Raw genomic sequence first — 25830 nt, forward strand, 5'->3', positions numbered from 1 at the left:
AAGGTTTAAAAATCCCCAGTTGTTGCAGTTTGTCAATATGACAGTTTCTTGAGTAGGGACGATGGAGAGAGAAAAAGACAGACGTCCTGCATGGTACTGACTATAGTGTTGTGTCTGTGATTTAAAAATAGTGTTATTACTGCTGTTCTTACTATGTACCGAAGCAGCTGAACTTGTTAAGTACAGCACATCCTAATAGTAAAAGCTTTTTTTTTAATTTTAACTGCAGTCTGTGGCTGGCTACTACCAATGATTTACACTGCGGTTACCAGGGCCGGCCCAAGAGAAAATGCCACCTGGGGCGAAGTTTAAAATGCCCCCCCCATTATCTACCCTTCTTCTCCCTGCCCCCCCATTATCTACCCTTCCTCTCCCTGCCCCCCCCCCATTATCTACCCTTCCTCTCCCCCCCCCGTACTTACCTTTCAGCAGTCCTGCGGTGAGTCTCCCTGCTCGGCCTCGGTGCTGAGCGCCGGAAATGACGTCATCTTCCGGCGCTCAACATTACAAGCCGGCACCGAGACCGAGCTAGAGGGCTCGCAGAGGAAAGAGCCCCTTTCTCTCTCTCTCTCTTCTCGACTTTAAAAAAAAAAAAGGGGGGCTTGGGGCGCCCTTAAAAAGTGCCGCCTGGAGTTGTTGCCCCACTCGGCTCCATTGTCGGGCCGGCCCTGGCGGTTACAGTCATTAAAGCTATTGGACTCCGTTTTTGTTCCGTTAAGCTATATGAGATGGTGCTATGTACAAAGGGCTAGTTGTGACTTTTGGAAAATCATCGCTGTTAATACACATGGGATTATTCAATGTTAAAGAAAAAGCGTTACACATTTTTTCCACACTCTTTAACATTTTTAGTTGCAGAAAGTTGATAAGGCGTGCAAGAAATCTCCATTGTGTCGTCTCTGTCCAGTTTGCATCCATCTCGCCTTGATACTGCCTAGTAGGGTCAGGTTGATTGCTGTTGCCACTTGCCCCGTCTTTCCTGACTCATGCATGGTCCTTAGGTTCTTTGTGCCGATACCGATCCTCCTTGTTGAATGAAAGGTCATTAGCTTAGTGGCTTCCTCGAGGCTTTCACCACCCAGCGTCACACATTTTCGAGTTGAAAATACTTCTCCTTCCGGGCTGAAAGTCTTTGTTATCTCTGTTATTAGCGTCTCTGTAGCAAGCTGATTTTTACAGGGCGAGGTTGCTGTCCCCACACCCGACGTTCCTTCTTTACCCTTACTTTGGACAGTCAGTTTGCCCCGTATGTCCTCACTGGTAGAAGTTTAAGCCAGAAATACATATCATTAATACAATAAGATTAAGTTGATTTTTTCTTCCCATGCAGAGAAAACCAAAGTGCTTGTATTAGCCATTGCGGTAATAAATAGGAAAAAAGCATATCGCTTGCTGATATTGTAAAATAGCCTATGCATGCTTGAATTTCTTAAAATTTCTCAAATACATTTTGAACCCCCAGTAGAAGTTTTTCCGTGGCACTGTTCATATGGGGTGATGTGAAAAATAACAATTAAACAAATACACTTTTCAGTAGATTTGTCCTCTAGTGTCAACTGTACATCTGGGGTAAACAGAAGCCCTGCAGGGAGTATAAATGGTCTTTTTTGTGCACACGAAAACACTATAAAATACAGTGGAAGTGTAGGATTGTGACCATTTAGTGCTTTAACCTATTTAAAACGCAAAATGACTTTAATGACACAGGTAACTTGTTGCTGTGGGCAGAATTGACCCCATTAGCTGAGGTCCTTGGTACTTTAACATTCCTATTAATTTAGCTAAAGTTACGCTGCAAGTGAAAAAAGTTAAACAAATGTGAAACTTGAACATAATGGAGGTTCTGGGCTAGGATGACCACCTCTGGGTTACTATAACTGTTGCAGAGATGCCTATGCGTTTATGATATTCTGCAGGTTTCCACGGAGGTTCTTATGTGCTCATAGTTAACCCACATTTAGGACCGCATTTTATTTAAGATAGCAAGCAAAGCTGTACATACATAGATTTATTTATAAGAATAGAAAAATAATCAGTCAGTGCTGGGAACCGCTCCTGCAGCAGGGTATCCATTCTCTGGGGAGAACCCAAGTCAAGAAGCAGGACAGGGTTTGTAGGACGCCACTTCCTAAAACAAACAAACTGAAGAGTATCGACATTTATAGTTGGAAAGCAAGAAGAGAAAGAGGTTAGATCGTAGATGTGATAGAAACGCTAGGATGCAGAAAGGGATAATGCAGATCACCTGAGGGAAACTAAAGGAAAAATCTTGGCTAGAAAACAAAACTAGGCTATAACATGGTTTAATGTATAATAAGTAAGTATTCGTTTGTTGAATGGGGAGTAGAACAACATAATGGCCTTCTAGCTAAAGGTGGAGATAGACATTAGGCCATCTTGAATATAAAACAAAGAATTCCATTTAGAATTTGGGGTCTTACAGCAGGTAGGAATTTAGACGGACCAGCCTGACAATTTCTTATAAAAGTTTTCTGAGCAAACATTACATAAAATTGGTTACAAACCCCCCCCCCCAAGATCTGACGAACATATTAATTAGGCACTAACAGGAGTAGCACATTTGGCAAATGTAATTTCACTATATAGGGTAACCGCATGCTACAGCTCGTATCGCTATAAAAGATGTGGAAATGGGAAATAAGCTGACTTGTTCACTACAAATCCACCAAGAAATGAAGACAAAAAAAGCTGACTTATGCAGAAAAGTAAGCAGGATATGTGTCTCTGGGCCCTAGGAGGAACCCATAAAGTTATGCTATTGCCAGAATGGTTAGGATTCATTTTTTTTTTTAAGCAAAAAATAATTATACAAGTCAGATACTTAGCTCAGCTCAGTTACTGTAACTTTTTGTAAACAGGATGAAATTGTTATAATTTATTTATAAATGTCTTCTCGTATCTAGACTGTAAGCTAATTTTCACAACATTCATAAGCTCCACAACTGCTTGTGTACGTATTCAGTGGTTTCTAATGAAAATTTGAAACAAAATTACTGTAAATCATGTTTAGTATAAAAAGCATTTAAGTTTGTATGTCTATCCGACATGTGCAAAAAAGTACAAATCCACCATGAATGACCCCTTTTTGAGTTCTAAGTGTTCTTTCCAGCATACTGTAAGTGATGTATACACTGTAAAGTGGTGTATGTAATGCTTTCTTCCCACTCGCACATATGAAAGGTTTTCACACTGAATGGTGGACAGACCTGCAAAACACAAAGGCCTTTCTTGCTAAATAAGGAGGCTTGGCAGGTATCTGTGTTTACTCAGACGTGCCAGATAATACGGGGTGGCTGTGTTACTGGCAAAACCGTGCTTGCTGTATTTAAAAGAAAAAAAAAGGCCGGTTTTACAACACATACTTTAATCTTAACATTTGATAAAAGTGCTTAACCTACTTGTTCTTCTGACAGATTGTTCTAGGGATTAAGTTAGCTGTTATCATTGGAATGTATACTTTAAGGAAGTCTATGGATGTGTTCAGTAGGATGAGCCTGAAAGGCTGCTGGCATGTTCTTATAAATATGACTAAAAAAGGGAGTCTGAGACAAAGGGGATCTAAATAATGTGCCTCCTCCTCCTGATCTCACTCTGTCCTCTTATTTATGGAAGTTACTTTCTCGGATATAATGAATTGTTTAAAAGCAGCAAGGTGATACGCTTTTTTAAAGAACAAATACCGTGTTACTTGTGTGTATGTATATCACACCATAGTGTGTTACTTTAAATGTGTGGTCTGTTTAAGGTTTAATCACATAAAATCAACACAAACTTTTAAAAAGTGTTTTCTATAAATAATAATAATTCTACCATCCATTAAGGTATTTGTTAGCATAACAAATATAATTAACTAACCAGATAATGTTTTTTATCATCTTCCATGCCAGCATCTAGTCCTCACAGGGGGCACACATGAGCAATTGCTACTACCCCAAGGACTAGCTGGGAACGTTCCTGGTCTGATCTGGAGTCTGTGGGCAGGGGAGTGGTGTTAAGCTATGCTACTCTCCGCCCACTTCCCTCCCACTCTCCTCCCACTTCCCTCCCACTCTCCTCCCTCTTAACGCTATCTTGGGCTAACCATGCCCATAAGTGCATCTAGCCCCACCCCCACAAAGCTAGTCACCATGATGAGGGTGCTTCAGTGACACACAAAAATGTATTGCTATATTAATAGTAGATGGTGTCAATAAAGGCTGTCGATATTTGTTTCCCGGCACACTCTTACCCACAGGTGCTTTAACAAGTAGTTTCATGGTCCTATTTCTGCTAATTCACTTGGTCATAAAAGCATGTTGCCTTCTTCATTGTGTATGTGAACCCGAGCCAGTATATGAGCACTTGGAACTCACCCCAGCACATCAGATAGAACTCTCACAGGGTCATATGTCTAGAGTTTCCATTTAATAGCATAGACTTCTCATCATATCATAACTTATTTTAATGAAGTTGAGCTTCCCTGCAGCTTGGCTTAGTACCCACCTGCTGGCGCTTCTGACCTTGTGCCTTCATCTTAGGAAACTCAGTAACAGTTAATGTTAGACGAAGGACAGCTTATGTGTGGCAACATCAGCCTATATGGTTGGTGGCCAGAACATGGTGCTTAGCTTGTAGAATCTCATCTGTTGCCTAACCTGGGTTTGGGATGTGTACAAAAAGCCTTAAAAGAAACAAGAAAGATTATTGACACATTTCCAATTCCCTTTTTGCCTGATGAGAATCATATGTTTTTTTGGTGTTTAAAGGGACACTTCAGACATCATATGCACTATTATGATAGTGGTGTCCCCTTTACCTTTTCATTTGGTCTCCCTTGCAAATGCATTGGGTGACTCTACAGAACCCTCTCTCCATGCATTTTCACCTCTTTCCCTGTCTCCTAGCTCCTTGGCTTGCAGCAGATCAGCGGAATACTTGCAACCAGTGGTGACTTCCTAATGGTCTAATGAGACCCCCCATACACACATACACAGAAGGCTTTCTCATTAATTTCAATGGGAATGCTTTCCTGCCACTGATTGGTTGATTGGCAACGATGAGGGGCGCCTAAACACTTAAGACTGGCTGCTATATATATAGCTCCTCTGTTTTGTAACAGACGAGGACTGGAGACTTAGACGCAGTCCACAAAGGGGGGGCAGGTCACATGTTCGATGTGCTCACGTGACTCCACCCAAGGGCGGAGCCAAGGTGGCAAAAATCCTTCCATTCTCTAGCCCTGTGTCTAGAAATCTCTGCTCAGCAGACTTTACAAATCCAGAGGATATGCCATATATTAACAGTTTAAATCTGCTTTCTTAAATACTTTTGCAGGTCAGATCAGGTCAGCGTGAAGAGAACCAAATGATCCTTGAGTCTGAATGGAATTAGACTGAGCTAAAGAGCTGAACAATACCATCATATACCGGAAAGACTTAATCAACGTGATATCAAACAGCACAATAAATGCTCTGAATGGAATTATACCTTTAATGGCAACACGTAACTTCTCATCATTTATTTTCACTGCCGTTTACGAGACGACTTGTGCAGATAATGGCTTTATAATTGTGTTTAATGCACCGGTCTTGTTATAGATAGAAATGCTTTGATGTGTATGGGGGTTTTTTTTGTGTGCAAATTCAACGTTCCTGTGATGTACTCCTGGCATAATAGCTTGTAAATGTGGATTCTGAAAAGTACGCAAAACCGCATAATCTCCTAACCAAGTGGAAAATTATCTAGCAATTACAAATTATTGGCTGAAAACTGTATAATTAAATCTCATATACTATTTAAACTACTGTACATACAGTATCTTTATAGACATTTATCTTTAAATAATGTTATTTAAACACACAGTACATGCATATACATTGTATATATGTACTCGTATAGAAAAATGTCCTCCCTGAAGACTATAAGTGAAATTTGTATAATAAGAGATAATTTTGTTAGTGTTTACGAGATCGTTAGCTGTGTTGTATTCAAATCTCTTATTTGCCCATGTAGTTGTTACCCATTACAGTAATTAAAAGTTAATGCCAAGACGCTTTTACCAGAATAGCTTGAAAACTGCTACTGTTTTCAGCATTTCGGAATGTTCGCGCAATTTTAAGGTATTTTAATTAAACTGAACAATTGAACCATTGGACCTTACTATTGAATACATACAACTCTTACCTATCATACATAACCTAATTATGTATGTAAAGCATATTAGTCATTATTATTATTATTATTATTATTATATAGTGCCAATAATATATGCAGCATTTCTTACAGTCCATACCTTTGAAGGGTATGACAAAACTAGAACTGACAGACTAAGACAAACCAGTACATTACAATACATTATGTTTACAATCTAGAAGGAATAGGGTAGAAACCAATAAGGTATGGAGAAAGACGGAGAGAAGGTGCCATAGATGGTTGTGGGAGTTGTATTAGTGGCCGATGAGCTCAAGGTGCAAAAATTGTATGAAAAATATTGAACTCAAATTTGTGTGTGTTTTTAAGTACACAAATTGAACTAACCAGATATGTACAACACCTCCAGATGTGGGTGTATCAGTTGGGATGAGATAGGTTACGGGTAGGTAAGTGTCTTCAGTATGGTTCGATATGGTTAATGTCCAAGTGGACATTAACTGTGAAAAACAAAATACAGTATATCGTAATTTTGTATTGCATATCTGCACCCAATGTACATCTCTTAAAATATGGGATACCTTAAAGATCTGTGATAGCACTACATGGGAAGGCAACCAGAGATTACTTTACAGGAAGCATTTACAGTGTAAACTGTTCCTACCGTTAGTAGAATTCCCCCAACCCAGGTAAAGGATACATATAGTCCTCAGAAGAAAAAAAACAATAGTAAAAATCCCACATTTTCTGCGATTAAATTAAAAGCAGAAGCATTAGCTTCGGGATTAATGGTCTTCAAGGGTCCTAAACAGATATTATTTACAGCTGAAAACAGGCAGAGATACAATTTCTGAGAAGGTAAATAAAATATCTCAGCTGTCAGCATGAGTTCCAGTGTTTGGCCTCTCTGCTATGTATTATCAAACTGTTCTTTCAATGCTGTTGTTTAATTGTTTTATATTTAAGTATCCCATTGATTAGTACAGTGTTGTATTCATTTTTACGTTTGCCGTTTTGCACACAGTTCTGCATTTTCACTTTTGGATTATATTAATAGCTCTTGCTCCAGATAATTTATTGTGTTACCAAACAAGTAGTTCTTTAGCTGAGCTACACCTCTAGTGATTTCATGGAAATGTTCAGCTGAATGTGGACAATGGAATTTCAGGCTAAGAGATATTTGTTGGTTGTCTTGGATAAGGTATTGTCAGCTGCTGTATGGAGACCATTGATGGCCACCAGTGGGACATAAGTATCTTAAAGAGAAAAGTCAAATTTTGAGTGCATACTTTACGTCTATCAATTCAATCAAATTCCGTATTAGAAAAGGGGGCTTTGTTCTCATTTTAATCCTTCCCTGGCTGTAAACTTGTGAAGCAGGAGCTCCCGCTAAAATTAATAGGAGGTCAACTCACATACCTGGGAGCTGAACACTTATTGAAGTCAATATGCATTTGAATTAAATGGGGACTGGAGAGGTAATTTAAAGAATCCCCTACTCGGATTTTCAACACTTGTGTATGGTCATCACTGGACAGAATTGTGTTGGCTTCTTGCTTACTGCAATACGCTACCATTTTTAATCATTCTTCAACCACTTTTGAGAAAAGCCCATCCATATCCTGGTGATGCTCTGTCTACAGTGTATGGAGACCACTACATTTTCCATTTTAAATTAATTCCTGAAAAGAATATGAAGTAATAGCGAAATATAGACCAATGAGTTGGTGTTAAGGTCAAATTAGGTACATTTAATTACAGGATGCCATGATACCTCTGATCTTCTTTGTTGGGAATTAGCTTGGCTCTCCAAGGACTTCCAATTCGCAGTGCAGCAGTCGGTCGGAAAATGCAACAGCACCTAAAATAATTTCTTTAATCTTAAAACATAGGAACGGTTTTAAGATAATTTATACTTTCCAGATATGCTCCACTTGAGCTTCTTCCTACTCTTTATGGAAGCTGAGAGTGGTGGAGCCGGGTGCGGAAGGTGAGGGAAGTTATGAGAGAGCAAAAAAATAAAAGGCACAGCCTGGTAGAAAGTTGGCAAAACTCATTTAGAGCTAAATGTCTCACACTAAATGGAGGTTTGGCTTCCATACTTAGATCCTTGAATAATACATGAGCATATGAGTAAACTTTCACTCGCCTGTCTTTCATTATACAGTAATATCTATTCAAGCCAATAATCGTGTCTTCCTTTTGCTTGCTTGTTTTGTTATGGTTTTGATTTTTTTTCTATTATTATTATTAACTACTGGCGGTGAATATGTCTATTGTAGATACTACGGGTCGAGTTGAAAAGGTACAACTGAAATGTTAAAAATAAATGTAATTAATTAAATAAGGATTTAGGATTTTAGGTGTTACATCCACTTTTATTGTCACATTTTTTTTAAAAGTCCTCTATGTGACAAATAATTCAGGTTAGTTTATGGTAACAAGTATGGTATAGTTGTAGAATCCATTCTTGGAAGTTTGCTTTTACATACAAGAGAAATATTGTTTCCTGCTTCATTGTGTAGACTTGCAAAGAAGGGCATCTTTGGAAAGGCACTTAAAAACAGATCCTCAAGTATGACCACATTAATGCTTGGCGAACGCATACAGGTTTTCCAGTTTACAAAGCTAATGTTGCGACTGTGCTAGAAGGTTCATTTGCTTGCGCTATACTGTGGAATGATCACTACACGGGGCGATGACATGCCTCGGATTCCAGAACAGCTATGCAAGCTGACAGTTGAAAGTGTGCTTTCTCTTCACGTCAGTGCTTAACTATAGAAGACCTGCTGGGAAACCAGGTTCTTGTATGAAAGCTTTATGGTAGGGGAACATTTTAGTAATTTTGCAGTGACATGACAAGTGAAGGTAAAGCAAACAAGCACTTTACTGGCGAGGAAACTATGCGGCCCATCTAAAAACCTATTTTTGGGAGCAATTTAACCGTGAGTTTTTATCTATTTCTCGTAGCTCTGGAATGCTGGGTCACTGGTTCTCGAATGCTTTTGTTCTGGTACTTTTTGGTGGAACTGTGAATATATTACATCATATTACAATATTATTGTATACAAAATTCTATGTGAGCAGCAATGATGCATTTAAGACCATCACTTCTGGATTTCTGCCGTTTTCCAAATTAACTAAATTCCCTCTACTTATATTTTTCCGGGGCCTATTTTGAGATTTGTTGTTATGCATTATTTATTTAATCATCTAAATGACTGAGATTACACAATTTCTGTTAAATATTGTACATTGGCTTTTAGTTATTCTAACTTATTTTTTGTATTTACATTTTTGTTTTTTTGCAGATTTTTAAGAGTTACTCTTTGTCATTATGAGATGTCGTCCCTAACCGCTTCGTTTGTGCAAATTAAATTCAACGACCTTCAGTTCTATGAAAGCTGTGGTGGCGGAAGTTTTGGGAGTGTTTACCGAGCTCAATGGCTGTCACAAGAAAAGGAGGTGGCTGTGAAAAAGCTTCTCAAAATAGAAAAAGAGGTAGGAATGTTGGAATTATTTTTAGATAATGTATTCTAATGAGAAGATTACTTTCGCTGTTTGGTTAAAGGATTATGGAAATGCCCTACAAGCCATTGATCTGTTTGTAGTGATGAGACATCCTACTGGCCAGATTCCATAAACATGCTGTTTCAATAAATGTTGTGATGTTTGTTACCAATCCATTTTGTGTTATGCCTAATATATATACCTCTATTGTGGATCTTTCTAAAGATCGTAGGTCTTTAGTGAGCCTATACTCTTGGAAACATATTACTTTGGTTTAGTGTAAGTTCATCACCATTAGATCAAGCGCCTTCCGGTCTCCATTGACTCCAAGAGGTTTAGGAAAGAGACTCGACAAGGACTTTGTATGTTTTGTCATAAATCAATCAGCACTGAGTGATTTGAGGCTTGGGGATGGCAACTAAATATCACCTACCCTAGTGACCTCCAGCTCTGCTCTTCAGTCTTCTGTGGCTCACTACTCTTTACAATGCAATTTTTAAAGTTTACTAAATATTTCTTGAAGAATTTCTCTGAAAACAACATAATCAGCATTTTTTTAGCCAGACTAGAACATATGAACATTTCCCCCCCTCATTAACGTTTATTATGTATCCACAACTTTTGTTTTGTGTTCTTTTATTCCTCTTGCTGATCTGTGACAAAGTTATATGACAGCCTTCTTTTCCATGTTGTAATTAATGTCTTTGTGGGGCTTTCATTTGCTTTGTTTTTCTTTGTTTTGCTGAGCAGCTTCATAATAATCTGTGTCATGCAGAAACAGCTGCCCATCACATTTTGATGAGGATATGTCTACAGTATATTTAGGACATTGATATCCAAAATATTTTCAATGCTTTCTAAAAAGCAGGGTAATTTGTCCACAGAATGCGCATGGGGAAATCAATATTTGTTTTTTTATTATCTGGTGTGTAGTTAAGCAGGTAAATGCTTAATCTGATTTGACCCACTTTTAAAGTCAAAATCAAACAAAGAAGTTTTGTTCTACCAGGGCTCTATTTCCCATTACCCGGTGTAAATCTTTCCCTAGAGGCTTCTTAGAGTTTTAGGACGTGTGGCCGCCGGCTGCCACATTGACAAGTGAAGTGTACAAAGGTTTTCTGTGTATCAATAGCCCGGCACAATGAATTTTGCTAATTACTACTTGACTGTCGTCCGAAAAATATGTACAGGTACTGACCCATGTTTAGAAAGAGAACAGTTTTTGCCAATTCTTAGTTTTAAGTTATAAATGTGAAGCGATCATAGTGGAAACCAGTGGGTTAATCATGCCTATTCTGACACAGTTAACTTTGTACAACACGGCAGATCTTTATGAACTTGGCTTTTTGCTTTCTAATACTTTTTTCAATGCCACTGAACATGGTGAGGGTGTGTGTGTGTGTGTGTGCGCGCCGCTCTGTGCTCATTGTGTGCCAAAATTAATTTCAACTGTGGATGCACATGCGCCAACATCGTTACCTATGCAACCTAAAAACGTCACTCTTGTCTAAAGGCTTAGAAGTAACACGTAATACTAAATACTAATCTTAAATTTTCTAGTACTATATATAAATATGCCATACATATAGAATTAAATTAAAATGAAAGCTACTAGGAAGAGAGGGGAATGTAAATCTAGAATGCTAGCATGACGTTTGTGTTGTAATTATGCTGAATAATTATTGGCTTATTGAGTAGATAAATCTGCATCTACGTATACATAATTGTACGTTTTACTTGCTTAGCCAATTCTATATCAGACAGACTGTCATGGGAGCAGGCCTGCTAATAAAGTTACAATGAGTGGGAGGAGTCACATTGGTAACTGACTCCAGAGGGAGAGTAACTGACAGCAGCCATGACAGACACTGCCTGTGAGTTATGCTAGATGTTTCATGAATAAAGCAGTTAACAGAAGATCTACTGGAGTGTTTATTTCATGACATGGTGTCAGAAGTGCTGTTTACCCTACATTAACAGTCTGCAAGTTTGCCAACATGTCCAAGTTTCAGCCTCCTGAACCCTTTGATTTCTCTCAGCCTGCAGCATGGCCAGCATGGCGTCAGAGGTTCTCCCGGTTTCGCATCGCTTCAAAATTGGATAAGGAGAGTGGAGAGGTACAGGTTAACTCACTCTTGTATGCCATGGGGAAGGATGTAGAGCCCATATATAATGCATTCATTTTCCAGGAAGGGGAAGAATATAACTTTGATATTGTCATGGACAAACTGAGTGCCCATTTTGTCCCACGGAGAAATGTAATCCATGAAAGGGCCTGTTTCTATAAACGCAGTCAGCTAGCAGGAGAGTCTGTGGAGTCCTTTGTACGCAGTTTATTTGAAATGGCAGAGTACTGTGAATTTGGTCCTGCTAAGGAGGAACACATCCGTGACCGAATTGTTATTGGTGTAGCTGATGCTGATGTGTCGCAGAAGTTGCAGCTGGAGCCTGAACTGACACTAGATGTGGCTATCAGAATGGCACGCCAAAGCGAGATGGTAAAAGCACAGAATGTGACCATGAGGTCTGAATGCATGGTGAATGAAATGCAGACTACCACACGTTCTATTAGAGAGAAGCATAGTACGGGCAGTAGGCTGCAGACTGCAGAAGGGCTGAAATCACGCTGCTCTCGCTGTAACCGCATTCATGGACCGAAAACCCCCTGCCCTGCTAAGAATAAGAGATGTAGAAAATGCAATCGCATGGGTCATTTTGAAGTTACATGTAAAACAGAGATGGTAAAGGAAATTGAAGTTGGATGTGAATCTGAATGTACAGATGAACTATTCCTTGGATCAGTATCACAGTGGCTGGACACCGATGACTGTTGGAGTGTGGAACTCCCTGTGATGGGGGCATGCATCAAATTCAAGATTGACACAGGGGCAGATATCTCTGTTATGTCTGAGAAAAGCTTTAAATCATTACCACAATGCCCCATCTTGGAAGCTAGCAGAGCATGTGTCCGCAGCCCAGGAGGGCGTGTAGACTGTGTGGGCAGATTCCTCGCACGCAGTGTGTATAAATCAAGGCACTTCACCTTCTGGATCTATGTCATAAGAGGTCGGTGTGGTAACAACCTCCTTAGCCGCACAGTGGCTTGTAGATTAGGCCTTGTCTCTAGAATTAATGAAATACAGAGTGACATGTTTGGAGACATAGGACTATTAAACTGTGAACCGGTACGGATTCAACTGAGACCCGATGCTGTTCCTTACAGTTTGTCTACTCCTCGCAGGATACCATTTCCTATTTTGCCCAAGGTAGAGGCTGAACTGAAGCGTATGCAGGCTCTAGGGATAATTGAGGTGGTGACGGAAGCAACCGACTGGTGTGCACCCATGGTGCCGGTAACAAAGAAAAATGGAAAAATCAGAATTTGCGTGGATTTAAAACGTCTGAATGCGGCAGTAAAAAGAGAACGGTATGTCTTGCCTACACTTGAGGATATTGCACCTAAGCTGGCGGGGGCACGATTCTTTTCCACACTAGATGCCTCTAGTGGATTTTGGCAGATCCCCTTAGATCCAGGTAGCCAGAAATTAACTACTTTTATCACCCCTGTCGGGCGGTTCTGCTTCCGCCGCCTCCCTTTTGGCATCTCCTCGGCTCCAGAGATCTTCCAGCGAGAGATGAGTGCTCTCTTGAGGGACCATGAAGGCGCAGTAGTTGTCATGGATGATATTCTGGTCTATGGCTCTACAGCAGAGGAACATGATCACCGTTTGGAAAAAGTGCTACAGACTATCAGACAGTCTGGACTTAAGCTGAACAAAGATAAATGTTGCTTTAAACAATCTGAATTGCGCTATTTTGGACATCTTGTAAGCAGTCAGGGCATAAGGCCCGATGAAAGCAAAGTACATGCCGTCACAGAAATGAAAAGCCCTGCGACAGTGCAAGAACTTAGGCAGATTCTGGGTCTTATTAATTTTCTGGGCAAATTCTTGCCAGATCTATCAACAGTTTTGCACCCGGTGACCGAACTGTTAAAAAATGATGTTGCCTGGTACTGGGGTGAGCCCCAAGAGAAGGCTTTGGCTCAGGTGAAGAAGATGTTGGTGTCAGCACCAGTATTAAAATTCTATGAGTCTACCAGGACAACAGTGGTGAGTGCAGATGCAAGTTGTTATGGGCTTGGCGCCGCACTGCTACAGGAACATGATGGGGAATTGTGTCCAGTGGCCTTCTGTTCACGGACCCTAACAGATACTGAAAAGCGGTATGCCCAAATTGAGAAAGAGTGTCTGGCGGGTGTGTGGGCCTGCGAGAGATTTCAACGATATCTAGTGGGCCTGGATTTCTTCAGCCTGGAAACAGATCATAAGCCCCTGGTGCCTCTGATTAACTCATTTGATCTGGATAAGGCCCCAATTCGCTGCCAACGGCTACTAATGCGCCTTCTGAGGTTCAATGTCAAAGCCATACATGTTCCTGGGAAGAGGATGGTGGTAGCTGATACTCTGTCAAGACTTCCCTTAGAAGACAGTGACTTCTCTGACTCTGACTATGAGGTCCAAATGTTTGTGGACTCTGTTATGTCTTCACGTCCAGTTTCAGAAGCAAGACTAGAAAAAATCAAACAAGAAACCTTGCAGGATGCTGATCTCCAGGATGTTATCCGGTTCATTCGGGAGGGTTGGCCAAGCTGCCGATCCGCCTGTGTGTCCCTAAGCAGGTATTATACTGAGAGGGCTCACCTCTCTGAGGTGGATGGCCTTATTCTTTTCCAGGATAGGATTGTCATCCCAACAAGCTTAAGGCGCGAGGTGCTACAACAGCTACACCATGGCCACCAGGGCATCACAAAGTGCAGAGAAAGGGCTGCGCTATCAGTTTGGTGGCCTGGCATCAATGTGGATATAGCAGAACTGATCTTAAGGTGTGCTTTCTGTCGTGATAATCGGCCTACTCAGAGGAAGGAGCCCCTGGTAACATCCCCACTGCCTGGGGGCCCCTGGCAAAGGATTGCTGCTGACCTATGTGAGATGAGGGGTAGGAGATACCTGATTGTGGTAGACTACTACTCAAGATACATTGAAATAGCACCTCTCACTGCAATGACTAGCCGAAGTGTCATCTCCCATCTCAAAAGCATGTTTGCTAGATGGGGCATTCCACTGGAGTTTGTGAGTGATAATGGCATGCAGTTTGCCTCTGATGAGTTCAAAAAGTTCAGTGAGGAATATGATTTTCGGCACACCACGTCTAGCCCACACTACCCGCAGTCCAATGGGGCTGCTGAGAGGGCCGTCCAGACTGCTAAGCATATTCTGAAACAGCAGGATCCGTACCTAGCCCTCATGGCTTATAGGGCCACACCGCTGCAGGCAACCGGTACAAGTCCAGCTCACCTCATGTTGGGCCGCCACATGCGTACCACTGTCCCTCAGTGGAATCTCAGTGTACCGGCAAGTGATGACCTTCCATGGGCAGTGAAGGAGAGAGACGAAAAGATGAAGACGTCTTATCAATTCTTCTACAACAGAAGACATTCAGCACGCCCTCTGTCTAAATTGTCCCCTGGCCAGAGTGTTAGGGTGAAGCTAGACCAGGAGACAAGCTGGAAGACCCCTGCTACTGTTATATGTCACTCTCAAGACCCACGTTCCTATGTAGTACAGACCAACACAGGTGCTGTGCGCAGGAACCGCAGGCATCTCCAAGCTATTCCAGATTTAGACTGCGGAGAACAACCTGGGGAACACTGCACTGATACTCCACTGGCAGATAGTGGACCATGCCCAGTTTCGCAACCAGAGCGTAATACAGTTGTTCCAGGAGGTTCCCAGGTCTCTGCTGCCTCCAATAACTTCAAGACAACTTCCAGCGGCAGAGTGGTGAAACCTCCAATCCGTTACAGGGACACAAACTGTATAATGTTTAGTTAGTACAGTAACATGAAGAATGGGCAGAATAATCCCTATGTTACTGGGGGCTAGGGTAGTCTACCCCGATGCCCAAGTCAGGAATATGTTGTTGTTTAGTTTAAAATATATGCATATTACCTACCTCCCTGCTGATGGTACCTTTTATATTGTTATGTATTGCTGGTGTTTGTTCTTATTTCTTTAAGGAGGAAGATGTCATGGGAGCAGGCCTGCTAATAAAGTTACAATGAGTGGGAGGAGTCACATTGGTAACTGACTCCAGAGGGAGAGTAACTGACAGCAGCCATGACAGACACTGCCTGTGAGTTATGCTAGATGTTTCATGAATAAAGCAGTTAACAGAAGATCTACTGGAGTGTTTATTTCATGACACAGACAACATCTGGCAAGAAGAGCTAGCCTTTCTAATTGGTCTGGGAATCAGCGGCGAACCAGCATGGGCTCACTTTGTGTGGCTTGTCATCAGGGGCGGATCGATAGCCTGATCTTTGGAGGGGCACACACACTAAAACAACTAGACACTAACACACACACTATCACACCCAGACACTGACAGCAACACAAATTGGTGCTCAACACATGCACACAGACATAAGTAAAAATGCTTAAAACCATTACTTTTATGTACTCATTTATTTGAGCATGTTATTCAAATGAATTAAAAACCTGCCCAATAAAAGTATGCCAAAATAATTCTTCCAAAAACAGTTTGATTTCTTTCTCATAAGCCATAGATCTCTATAAATGTCCTCATGTGCCGTGCGTCCTGTGTATTCGGTGACAGTTTGTCACATACATTCAGTGTCTTAACCATCTCTATATGAGTACACATTTGTGACTCTCACTGCAAAGCCCAGGACAAGGCATCATGTGCTTTCTATTTTCAGACACAAGTGTCATTAGATAACTGGTTGTGAAATTCAAGAGTTTAATAGTGATGGGGTCTGATAACAAGAATTGGTAGGAAACTGGAGATCATTGTAAACATTACTAAATTGAGCATCAGGCCATTATTTTCATTTTTATTTTATTTGCTTTGATTTGTATGGTCTAAAGATAAACTAATCGAAACGTATCATCTTATCCATTATCACGCAGAATACTCGTGGCTCTTGAGAAGATTGCATTTTTTCATGATGGTGTAAAATAAATTTTTAGGTCAGTTACAGTTTTAATGTTTATGTATTTATTATTCTGAAATGAACAGTTTGAACCCCACCGTTATCCACACACCAGGGGTGCAATTGCCCCCCAGACTGTTCCAATACTCTTCAAAACGGGCTGGTCAGTGTTATGTTACCCTATGGTAAATGCAAGGGTGCTCACAGTGTGTGCGAGCAGCTAGAAATAAGCCTTTGGGAAAGGTAAATGGGTAGGGGAGTATGTACATATCAGGTTTTTGCTGGAGGGAGGCAGGGGGGCAATTGCCCTCCAGTGCCAGACCAAGAGTCTTCAAAAAGGGCTGGTCCAACTTAGATCGTCCCACTCGCAGAGGCAAGGCCATGGCAGGGTTATGTGACTCCACAGTAAAAGCCAGTATAGTGTGTGTGAGTAGCTAGGGAGAAGGCTCCAGGCAAGGTAAATGAGTAAGAGAGTGAGTGAGCATGTATGTAAGTAAGTTAGAGTGAGTGTATGTGCAAGCATGTGTTTGTGTTAGCATGAATGGGTATGTTAAAGTGTGTGTTAGAGGGAGGTTGTGCTAGAATGAGTGTGTATATGTAAGTGTGTATTGGAGTATGTGTTAGTGTGAGTATGAATAAGCGTGTGTTAGTATGAGTTTTAGCATGAGTGTGTAAGTTTTTATGAGAAACAGTATAAGGAGATGCTAGCAGTCTATCTTTTGCTGGCCCCATACTGTTTTCCACCATTTCAGTTATGTCCGGGGAAATGATCTGGGAACACATGTAAGCATGTTTCCAATGCAATTGGTGTGCATGTCTGACACCTGACTGACCAGGATTAACTGAATGAACCCATGACATTTGAAGACTGTTAGGAGATGAACAAGACACATCCAGTATACCTCAGAGAAAAGAGTTTGTTAAATGTGATCTGATATTATGGTCTTGCACAACACAGAAAAGTGAGCAAAGGAAAACACAGGTGCCATGTATTCTATTCAGATAAAAAAATTGTTCTTAAATGTGGAGCCAGAGCCGTAGCTAGCTGCATTTGTGTCCGAGGCAATGTGCCCCCTAGCTATTGTTTTACAGAGGTTATTTTATTTACACTGCCCTTAAACACATATACACATACACTGCCCTTACACACGACTACCCATACATGCTGCCTTTACAAACACCTGCCCATAAACACACATATACACCTACACTGCCCTTACACACACCTGCCCATTAACACGATGTGCACCCGCTTGCAGCTGCGCCCGAGTGCCTCTCTTTCGCCTCACCCTTCCTACGGCCCTGTGTGGAGCTAATTGAGCATTTCCTGTAAAACTAACCTTAGAAATGTTAGTGTTTTATATTTGTATGCCCACCATGTATTATTATTGTCTTTTATATAGTGGCAACAATCTACTCAGCCCATCTTACAATACATAAACTAGACTGAGACTGATACATTTGAACTTGGACCTTTTCTTAGAAGGGGATAAACAGAGGGCTAGTTGGGGCTTAACACTGACTCCTCTGTAAAAAGAACTCCTCTGTTATGTTTTCTTTGAAACTAAATAATGGCAACCGACCCAGTGGCCCTCTCTGAATTGACCTGCCCTGTAACCTGACATTATAGTTTTTTTTTTTCTTCATGCTGTTTTGTTCTTTTTCCCGTTCATACAGTTGCCACGTGCCCGTGTAAATATTTGTACACATATTGCAACATTGGGTGACAGGAAATTAGCAAGAGAGGCCCAGATGGTTAGGTGGTAGTTTACAGCAAAAAATAATACGGGTGTCTAATGGCAATTTATAAGCAGCTGGTGATACAAATCAAAAATCCTATAAAACTAATGACTTCAAAGCTGGCGTTAACAGGTTGTAGACTCAATAATCACTAACACATCTATACAGAACATATTCAACTAGCAGTGTGACAGAGCAACGTCACATTCTCGGGCTTGTGAGCGTTATCTCTGTCAGTCCGTCCGTGTGACTGTTTGTCTTTTCCTGTAACCTCTCTTGTAGGCGACCAATTCTGGAGCATAGGCCAGGCCTTGCCCAACTCAATGAGTTGGGAGTCCTTAAAATATTCCTGTTCCCATTTGTAAGTATTATATATAGAACTATATGTCTTGGTACTGTGAAGACCAAGTATGTTCCTAAATATGACCCGCTGGTTTCTACATTTTCCAAACCTTTGACGCTCGGTACTGTAATGAATTACATATTGATAAACATCGTTCTGCTTACCTAATTCCGGGTTTGCATAAAATTAGCTATCGGTTACAATAGGGTTTTTTTCCCCCAAATTTCCCATTAACAGTCCCCTTTTATAGCATCACCTACTATTCATCCTTTTATTTACCAAGCATACATTTCACCAGGTAGTTTTGTGGCATCTATATTATCAAGTGAGTTTGCTCTACTTTTTTCATCCATTGACGACAAAACCAAATAGTCAATAAATTTTGTTTGATCTTTGAATCTTAGTAACACAGATTTAATTTCCCCTTTAAAATGTATAATGAAAAGCTACCCTAATCATCTGATTAAGCAAACAGTATTGTTTGTTTAAATTTTGCAAGATCCCTGTCACCCACCCTGATTGCACACCTAAGGTAGTCATAATACTACAGTTTATTCTTTATTCGGTTTACTTCAGCAAAATTAATATCCATTTTCAGGTTTATAAGGTTGGTTATGAGACACATTCAGGGTAAGCGCCACAAAAAAACCCCAATGTTCTTTAGCATTTATTAAAGTGTTTGTAGTGTTGCATGATGCAAAAGATCTTACACGTCTGTTACATTAATGTTCGTCTGCTAATCCTGTATTAACCATTAATGTTTCTATGTAATATTTAGTTGTGACCCGTTGCTCCAACAGTGCCTTGCGATACATTAGATATCCTGAAATCCTGCTGTCTTTCTTCACAAACCTTCTTTAGTACAGCTGGGCCCTTAAGACATTCTGTCATTTGTCACAATGCTGTCTGATAAGGATTTGTCAGGTTTTATCTAGCGGTGATAAGGTGAGGACTTCAAGCTAAGATAAAGCAAATATTCAAGAGTAAAATATTTTATGTAGCCTTTTATACCTCAGTATTCAGAACTGTTGCTGGCCATTAAAATTGATACCAATCAGAAAAATATGGCTGGCCTCCCCCTCGAAGCTTTCAGGTAGAGACCTTTCCTTTGCCCTTTTTATATCCGTTGGTTTTGTCTGCCCCAATAATCTTTTGCTGTGAATAATTATTGTGCTTCTGAGACCTATTTTTATGCACTTGGTAAATTATAAGTATTTTGGAGACCCGTTGTTGCTCTTATGCATTTGTGATAAGGTCACCAGCACAACATCTGATTGCCTCCTTGAGGACCATTAGTGGTCCTTAGTACATAGAGGCCTCTTTTTCATAGCAGTAGAGCACTTGTAGACCCCTGCTATACTACGCTACATCAATATGTACACAGCTGGCCCCACAACGTAAAACTGCTCTGCTAGGAGTACCTTTGCCATGTTCTTCCCTTTATTAGCTAATAAGCTAAATGGACTCTCCAGCCACGATATGCACTTTAATTGTTGTGGTTCCCCTCCCTTACAAATGCATGGGGGGATTCTGCAGAATCCCTCTTATGCATTTGCACCTCTCCCCGCCCCTCATCTATTACATAGAAACGTAGAACTTAAGGGCAGATCAGAACCATTTGGGCCAACTGGTCTGTCCATTTTTCATGATGTAGAGACATTAATCAGTCATTGGGCTTGTCTTAGATTTAGGATAGCGTTATACCTTCCTCATGCGTGTTTACATCCCTTACCGCATTAGCCTTTTCCAATTATGGTGAGAGGCTGTTCCATTTATCTACCACCCTCTATATCCTTTTAGCTTTTTCCTGCCACTGATTGGCTGCTTCAGGGCCTTCCTGGGACCCCGGAGTGTTCATTGCCTAAAAGGTCTATGGCTGGCTTTGAGTATCTAGGGGAGCTTTTATAAAACAAGAAGGATCAACACGTTATGAGCAGCTGTTATTAGCAGCCTTCGTCTCTTAAATTATATCATTTTATGGAGATATTTCAAAAATATTCTGACAATATGTAAACTGTGAATGAAAGTATTTGCAATTTCTGTTTATTTTGGTTCTGTCGTTTCTATGGTGATCCTTGGTGTGTAGCTTAGTTTCTCCCACCGATCCTGTTTTTTTTGGGGCTTGGTATGTCAGGAATGGAAAATTACACCAATATACTAGAACGGGGTTAAGTAAATTGGAACAGGGTTCAAAGTACATTTTAAGTATATTAAAAATAGTAAATCTAATTTTAGTTTTGTTACAACTCCTTGAAATATTCCAGCAGCGTTTGTGAAAGTCATTGATATTCTTTTTTTTTTTCTGTACTTGTTGCAAAATCACCATGGAGAAATAGTGATCATGTTAAAACAACGTTTCATGATTATAAAACTTTTTAAATTGCTTCTACCAGGTGTCAGAGACTTTTATACACAAATTAAGTTTTAACAAAGGAATAAAGTATATGGGGCACATGTCCAATGTGATGGTGTTTAGACCCACATATATATATATATATATATATATATATATATATATATATATATATATATAATTAAAAACCTTTTAAATATAATTCTTGTTCTTAATATTTGTTCTATATTTTTTATATAATATACATCTATTTAATGTAATGTAAAATATACCTATTATTATTTGTTATCAAACTCAAAAAGCCCCAGCCTCCAGAATCTCCATTAATTGCTGTAGCGGTGTTGGTCTGGATAAAAGGATTGAATAAAGACATGAAGCCCAATCATACTATGTGTACCAGCAAAAGCAATATAACATATATCGTATCTGCTCTTAGTTACCTTTCCAACAATTACCATAGTAGAATTCTACGAGAAGCTATGACCACTGTCCATAATAACAAGGAATCAAACAGTACAGACTACTAGTTATATAAACTGTAAATTAGCTGGATAAAGTGAGGTTTGTTTAAATCTACAGTAAATGTCAAGTTCTAGGTTCCTTCTTTAAACAAACCACGAACAAGAGTAACATATCAGTATTAAATAGTAATTACATAGTAATTTCCAGGTTATTTGAGACACAGAAAACTTGTGAGGACCAGTTAAACTGTTGCATGATGTAGTTGACTTTGGATTACCGCCAAAGCTTATCTCTCAAAATGTCCTTAAAGTCTTCGGCTCAGGAATTCCACAAGCAATAAAAGTTTATTATGGTGATTCTTGAATTTAAATATCCAGAGTTGGTGATACCCTTGTTTGGAAGCAATTTCTATTTGTCCTAATTTGGAAAGGGAAGGAAATTCTAGTAAATTTAGAAAGAATCCTTAATGGACACATCTGTCTTGACTTGAGACATTACACTTTCCTCTTCTGTCCTTGACTTATAGTCATTTGATGAATCTATTTCTATCAATATCTATCAATCTATCAATATATTAATGTTATCAATAGTAACACAGGAATAATGGAAAATATACTGTAAAATGTTCACATAATTCCTAATCAGAAAAAGTTTGGACATAACACTTCTTTATAAGGGGGGGGGCGGTTGTGTTATAATTTATGAATACCAAGTGAATTAAATAGATCAACAGATAGAAAAAGATTATGTTCACATATGTGTATCCACTTAATAGCATGGCCTTGTATCCTTAAGATTTAGAGTCCATAACCAAGGAAACATTTCACAGAAATGACAGAACCCTCTACTCTTTCGCTGGAAGCTATGGTTTTGATAGCTGGCCCCAGAGCCATTAGAGCAAGGGTATGGAATAACGCCTTTATACATTTTACTCAGAGCAAGGGTATGGAATAACGCCTTTATACATTTTACTCAGAGCAAGGGTATGGAATAAGGCCTTTATACATTTTACTCAAAGCAAGGGTATGGAATGCCGCCTTTATACATTTTACTCATTTTTATGTAGTGTCCAAATTGGCAGAATTGGCAGAATGCAAATTATCCTGGAAATGTTCAGATTGTAATGCATTGGTCATATTACTTGAGACAATACACCGAATATTTTTTCTGGTATTGTGTATTTAGCCAAAGGATGAATAGTTATTTTACAGTTGTCTTTCTAAGAAGTTCTGCATTAGTTATTATGTTTGTTTTAATACTGGAAGTCACCTTTGGCAGTTTGTGTCCATTTCACCCAGTAGTGGGTTAAGCATCTACATTTTTTAAAAACATGTTTAGCTTTTATGGGCATTCTATAGAAAAACAGATATCTAGGCACTTGAAATGAATATTATTTTATTTCTCAGGGGCATTGCTGACGATTGGCTTTTGTTGGTCCATAGAACTGGATCTCAAAACACATACAGGGTTTTATTAGTTCTTATTTCAGTGTTTATGTTCCATGTGTATTTTTAAAATAAATAAGGATCTCTCCAAGTTGGTCAGCAAGTGGCTAGGTTGGGATAAGGGTTAAATATTTCCATTCATTTGAAAACATCAGTTCTACTAAAAAAACATACTACTCTTTACTAGTTATCTAAAAAGGTGGATACAACTGAGAGTCTTTTTTTATAAAGTAGCCACCCAAAGCTCATTATTGTTTGATGATCGGCCTTTAAAGCCCTAGGAATGTTTTCCTGCTTTTGTGTTTCGCTAGTTTTGGGTTAGGTAGAATAATTATAAATTGGCTTCTTCTGTTAGTTTCACCTAAAAGAACATCACAATAAAAAAAAAAAACTATACAATGTAAGCGTTTGAAGAACACAAGTGAAATCCTGAAAACAAATGTTGAAGTAGTTGTGTGAACCAGGGTTTCTAAGGCCTCATTTTTTCCCTCCTCAGTCACATCAAAGACAAAGTAAAAGATCTGACATAAATCAGAAAAAGTTACTTTGCTGTTTCGAACGATTGCAATCAAAGGAAATGGTTTTTCCGACTACATAAACTAGAGATGGAGAGAGGTCATAAAGTAGCTATACCCCCTAGGATTCTCTGCAGTTTTAGAAGTGTGCCTAAAAGCTTACGTGAAGCATTTGACACCTGGGGTTCCATTCATATCTATATAGAAAATGCACACACAAAGTTGTTAATGTACTTGAAGGTAGCACTTGCTTGTTAAATTATTCTCCTGGTTCCAATTTCTGGTTTGAGTTCTATCCCTATGGAAGTTTAAAGGGGAACTCCATTGGGAAAATAAATATATATATTTATATATTATTTCTCCTTTATCATTATAAACCGTGTTAGTACCGTGTATATTGTGTTAATACCGTGTAATTGTGTTCCAATAAACTTCTTTAATCTGTGATGTTTGGGTGACTTTCCATGCTAAGGCACCAAACTGAGCTGATGGCAAACTGATGGCTATGTTCATGAAGTCCGTTCGTCCATAGACTTTTATTGACAGAATGTATGGGTGGTTAAAAATCAGCTGATTTATTGTTTACCAGCAGCGGTTTGTTATATATGTTATGCGTTATAAGTCAATCAACACCAGGGCTGGACATGTCCATCAGTAGCTCCCATTTGTCTACTTTTAGAATGAGAACCTATAGACATTAGCTGCTGTAGAAGCATTTGGAAACTCCCAAAGCCATTGAGCCTATTCCAGGTCATTTTTATATGAAACACAACATTGACTTTAGATATAATCACCCTGGAAAACTTGGTGATTCACACCTATTTTCTATTTATATAAATGTAAATTATATTTTTATAAAATGTACCATGTGGCCCTTTGCATCAATGAAAAGTAACAGGTGCTGTATCCTACATCTCCAAAATATTTAATGGTCCTTTGCTTCTCTCTTGGTGTATATACTGCAGTATGGAATGGCTTCTTTCCAACAAAAAGCAATAAAAAAAACCCTCAAAAACAATAATTTGTCATATATGGAGAAGTAGGTTTCGTGCGACTAAATGTATTATCTTTTTCCAATGTAGAAATTAAGTATATAGATTTTTCATTGACATAACTGTATGGGCCATTTAACGTTAAGTATTTTTATATCGTATCTATAACAATCACATATCTTTTTGTTTTATTAACAGGCAGAAATACTCAGCATGCTTAGTCACAGAAACATCATCCAGTTTTATGGGGCTGTGCTTGAACCTCCTAATTACTGCATTGTTACAGGTAAGCATGTAATTATCTATGGAATAAACAGCTACCATTGTGGAATGTTGTACTCGTATCAATATCAATTTTCTATTGTATCTTTTCTTGTATAATTCCCAATTCCACTAGTTTGTCTGTCTAACGTCATGAGAGTGTGAGTTAAAGTATAACGGTAATTCCAGAAATTAATGTAGACATGGGTTTTACATTTAAATGTTACAGCGCACAGTAGTTTAGTGTGAAAAACCATTACTTTCTTGTTGTGTTACACTTCCTTTTTACATATTTCCGATATCATCATAATTTGGAATAGCCTGGTAGATCCTGTGCAGAGAGCATTTTTTTTATTTCATTTTGGTGCAATTGAAAACATTGACAATCTTCTGACATTTTGGTTTAGAAAAAATAACATTTGGTTGAATCATTTCAATATGGGAGGTCCCTGCTGCCTCTGGACATACTTCTCAGCAAGATTTACTTAAAACAGCATCTGTACAGGGGAAACCTACTATGGCAGTAAAATCAAGGGTTCCCCTTTGTCAATTTCAAAATGCAACGAGACGAGATTTACTTCCAGGCTACTGTGAATGTCATCAATAAAATCTTAGAGGTTTCCCTGTGCCAATTGAGACCATGGGGTCTCTGATAGAGAGCAATGTAAAAAACAAGTGCTGACTGATAACTGATTTGTAGTCGCTTAATAGGACACAACTTTCTAGGCCCAGAAATCACTGAGAGGAAAAGTAAAGGTATTAACGTATTTCCACATGTATAAGACACTCCCATGTTTAAGATGCACCTTAATTTTGGGGCCCAAAAATTACTCTTCTATCATGCCCAGGTTCCAGGATGAGTGTGATGTTAGCTGTGCTGGAATCTGGGTATGCCTGGGCATGATAGGAGTGTTATTGCTGTTAGCAATCATGTATATTTAATATAGCAATCACACTCCTATCATGCACAAGCAGCCAACACACGCACATCACTTTCTCTGTAACTAATTTGGGACTCAGATATGTATGATGGGTGCATGTGGT

At 39.4% G+C, this 25830-nt stretch overlaps 1 protein-coding gene across 3 annotated transcripts in view; it reads left to right on the plus strand.

Moving 5' to 3' along the window:
• Positions 1-25830, plus strand: part of MAP3K20 (mitogen-activated protein kinase kinase kinase 20) — an 88040-nt gene that overhangs the window by 5336 nt on the left and 56874 nt on the right. Inside the window, exons 1-3 of one of the 3 annotated variants that reach the window (XM_053470495.1) lie at positions 8877-9095; positions 9462-9651; positions 24724-24811. In XM_053470495.1, coding sequence (XP_053326470.1) covers positions 9493-9651; positions 24724-24811 — 247 coding nt within the window. In that variant the 5' untranslated portion in view covers positions 8877-9095; positions 9462-9492. Of the gene's footprint in view, positions 1-8876; positions 9096-9461; positions 9652-24723; positions 24812-25830 lie in introns of those variants that run through there. The other 2 variants (XM_053470497.1, XM_053470496.1) reach the window with 2 other exon arrangements.

The sequence above is a fragment of the Spea bombifrons genome, chromosome 7 (assembly GCF_027358695.1).
Source record: "Spea bombifrons isolate aSpeBom1 chromosome 7, aSpeBom1.2.pri, whole genome shotgun sequence".
Classification (NCBI taxonomy): domain Eukaryota; kingdom Metazoa; phylum Chordata; class Amphibia; order Anura; family Pelobatidae; genus Spea; species Spea bombifrons.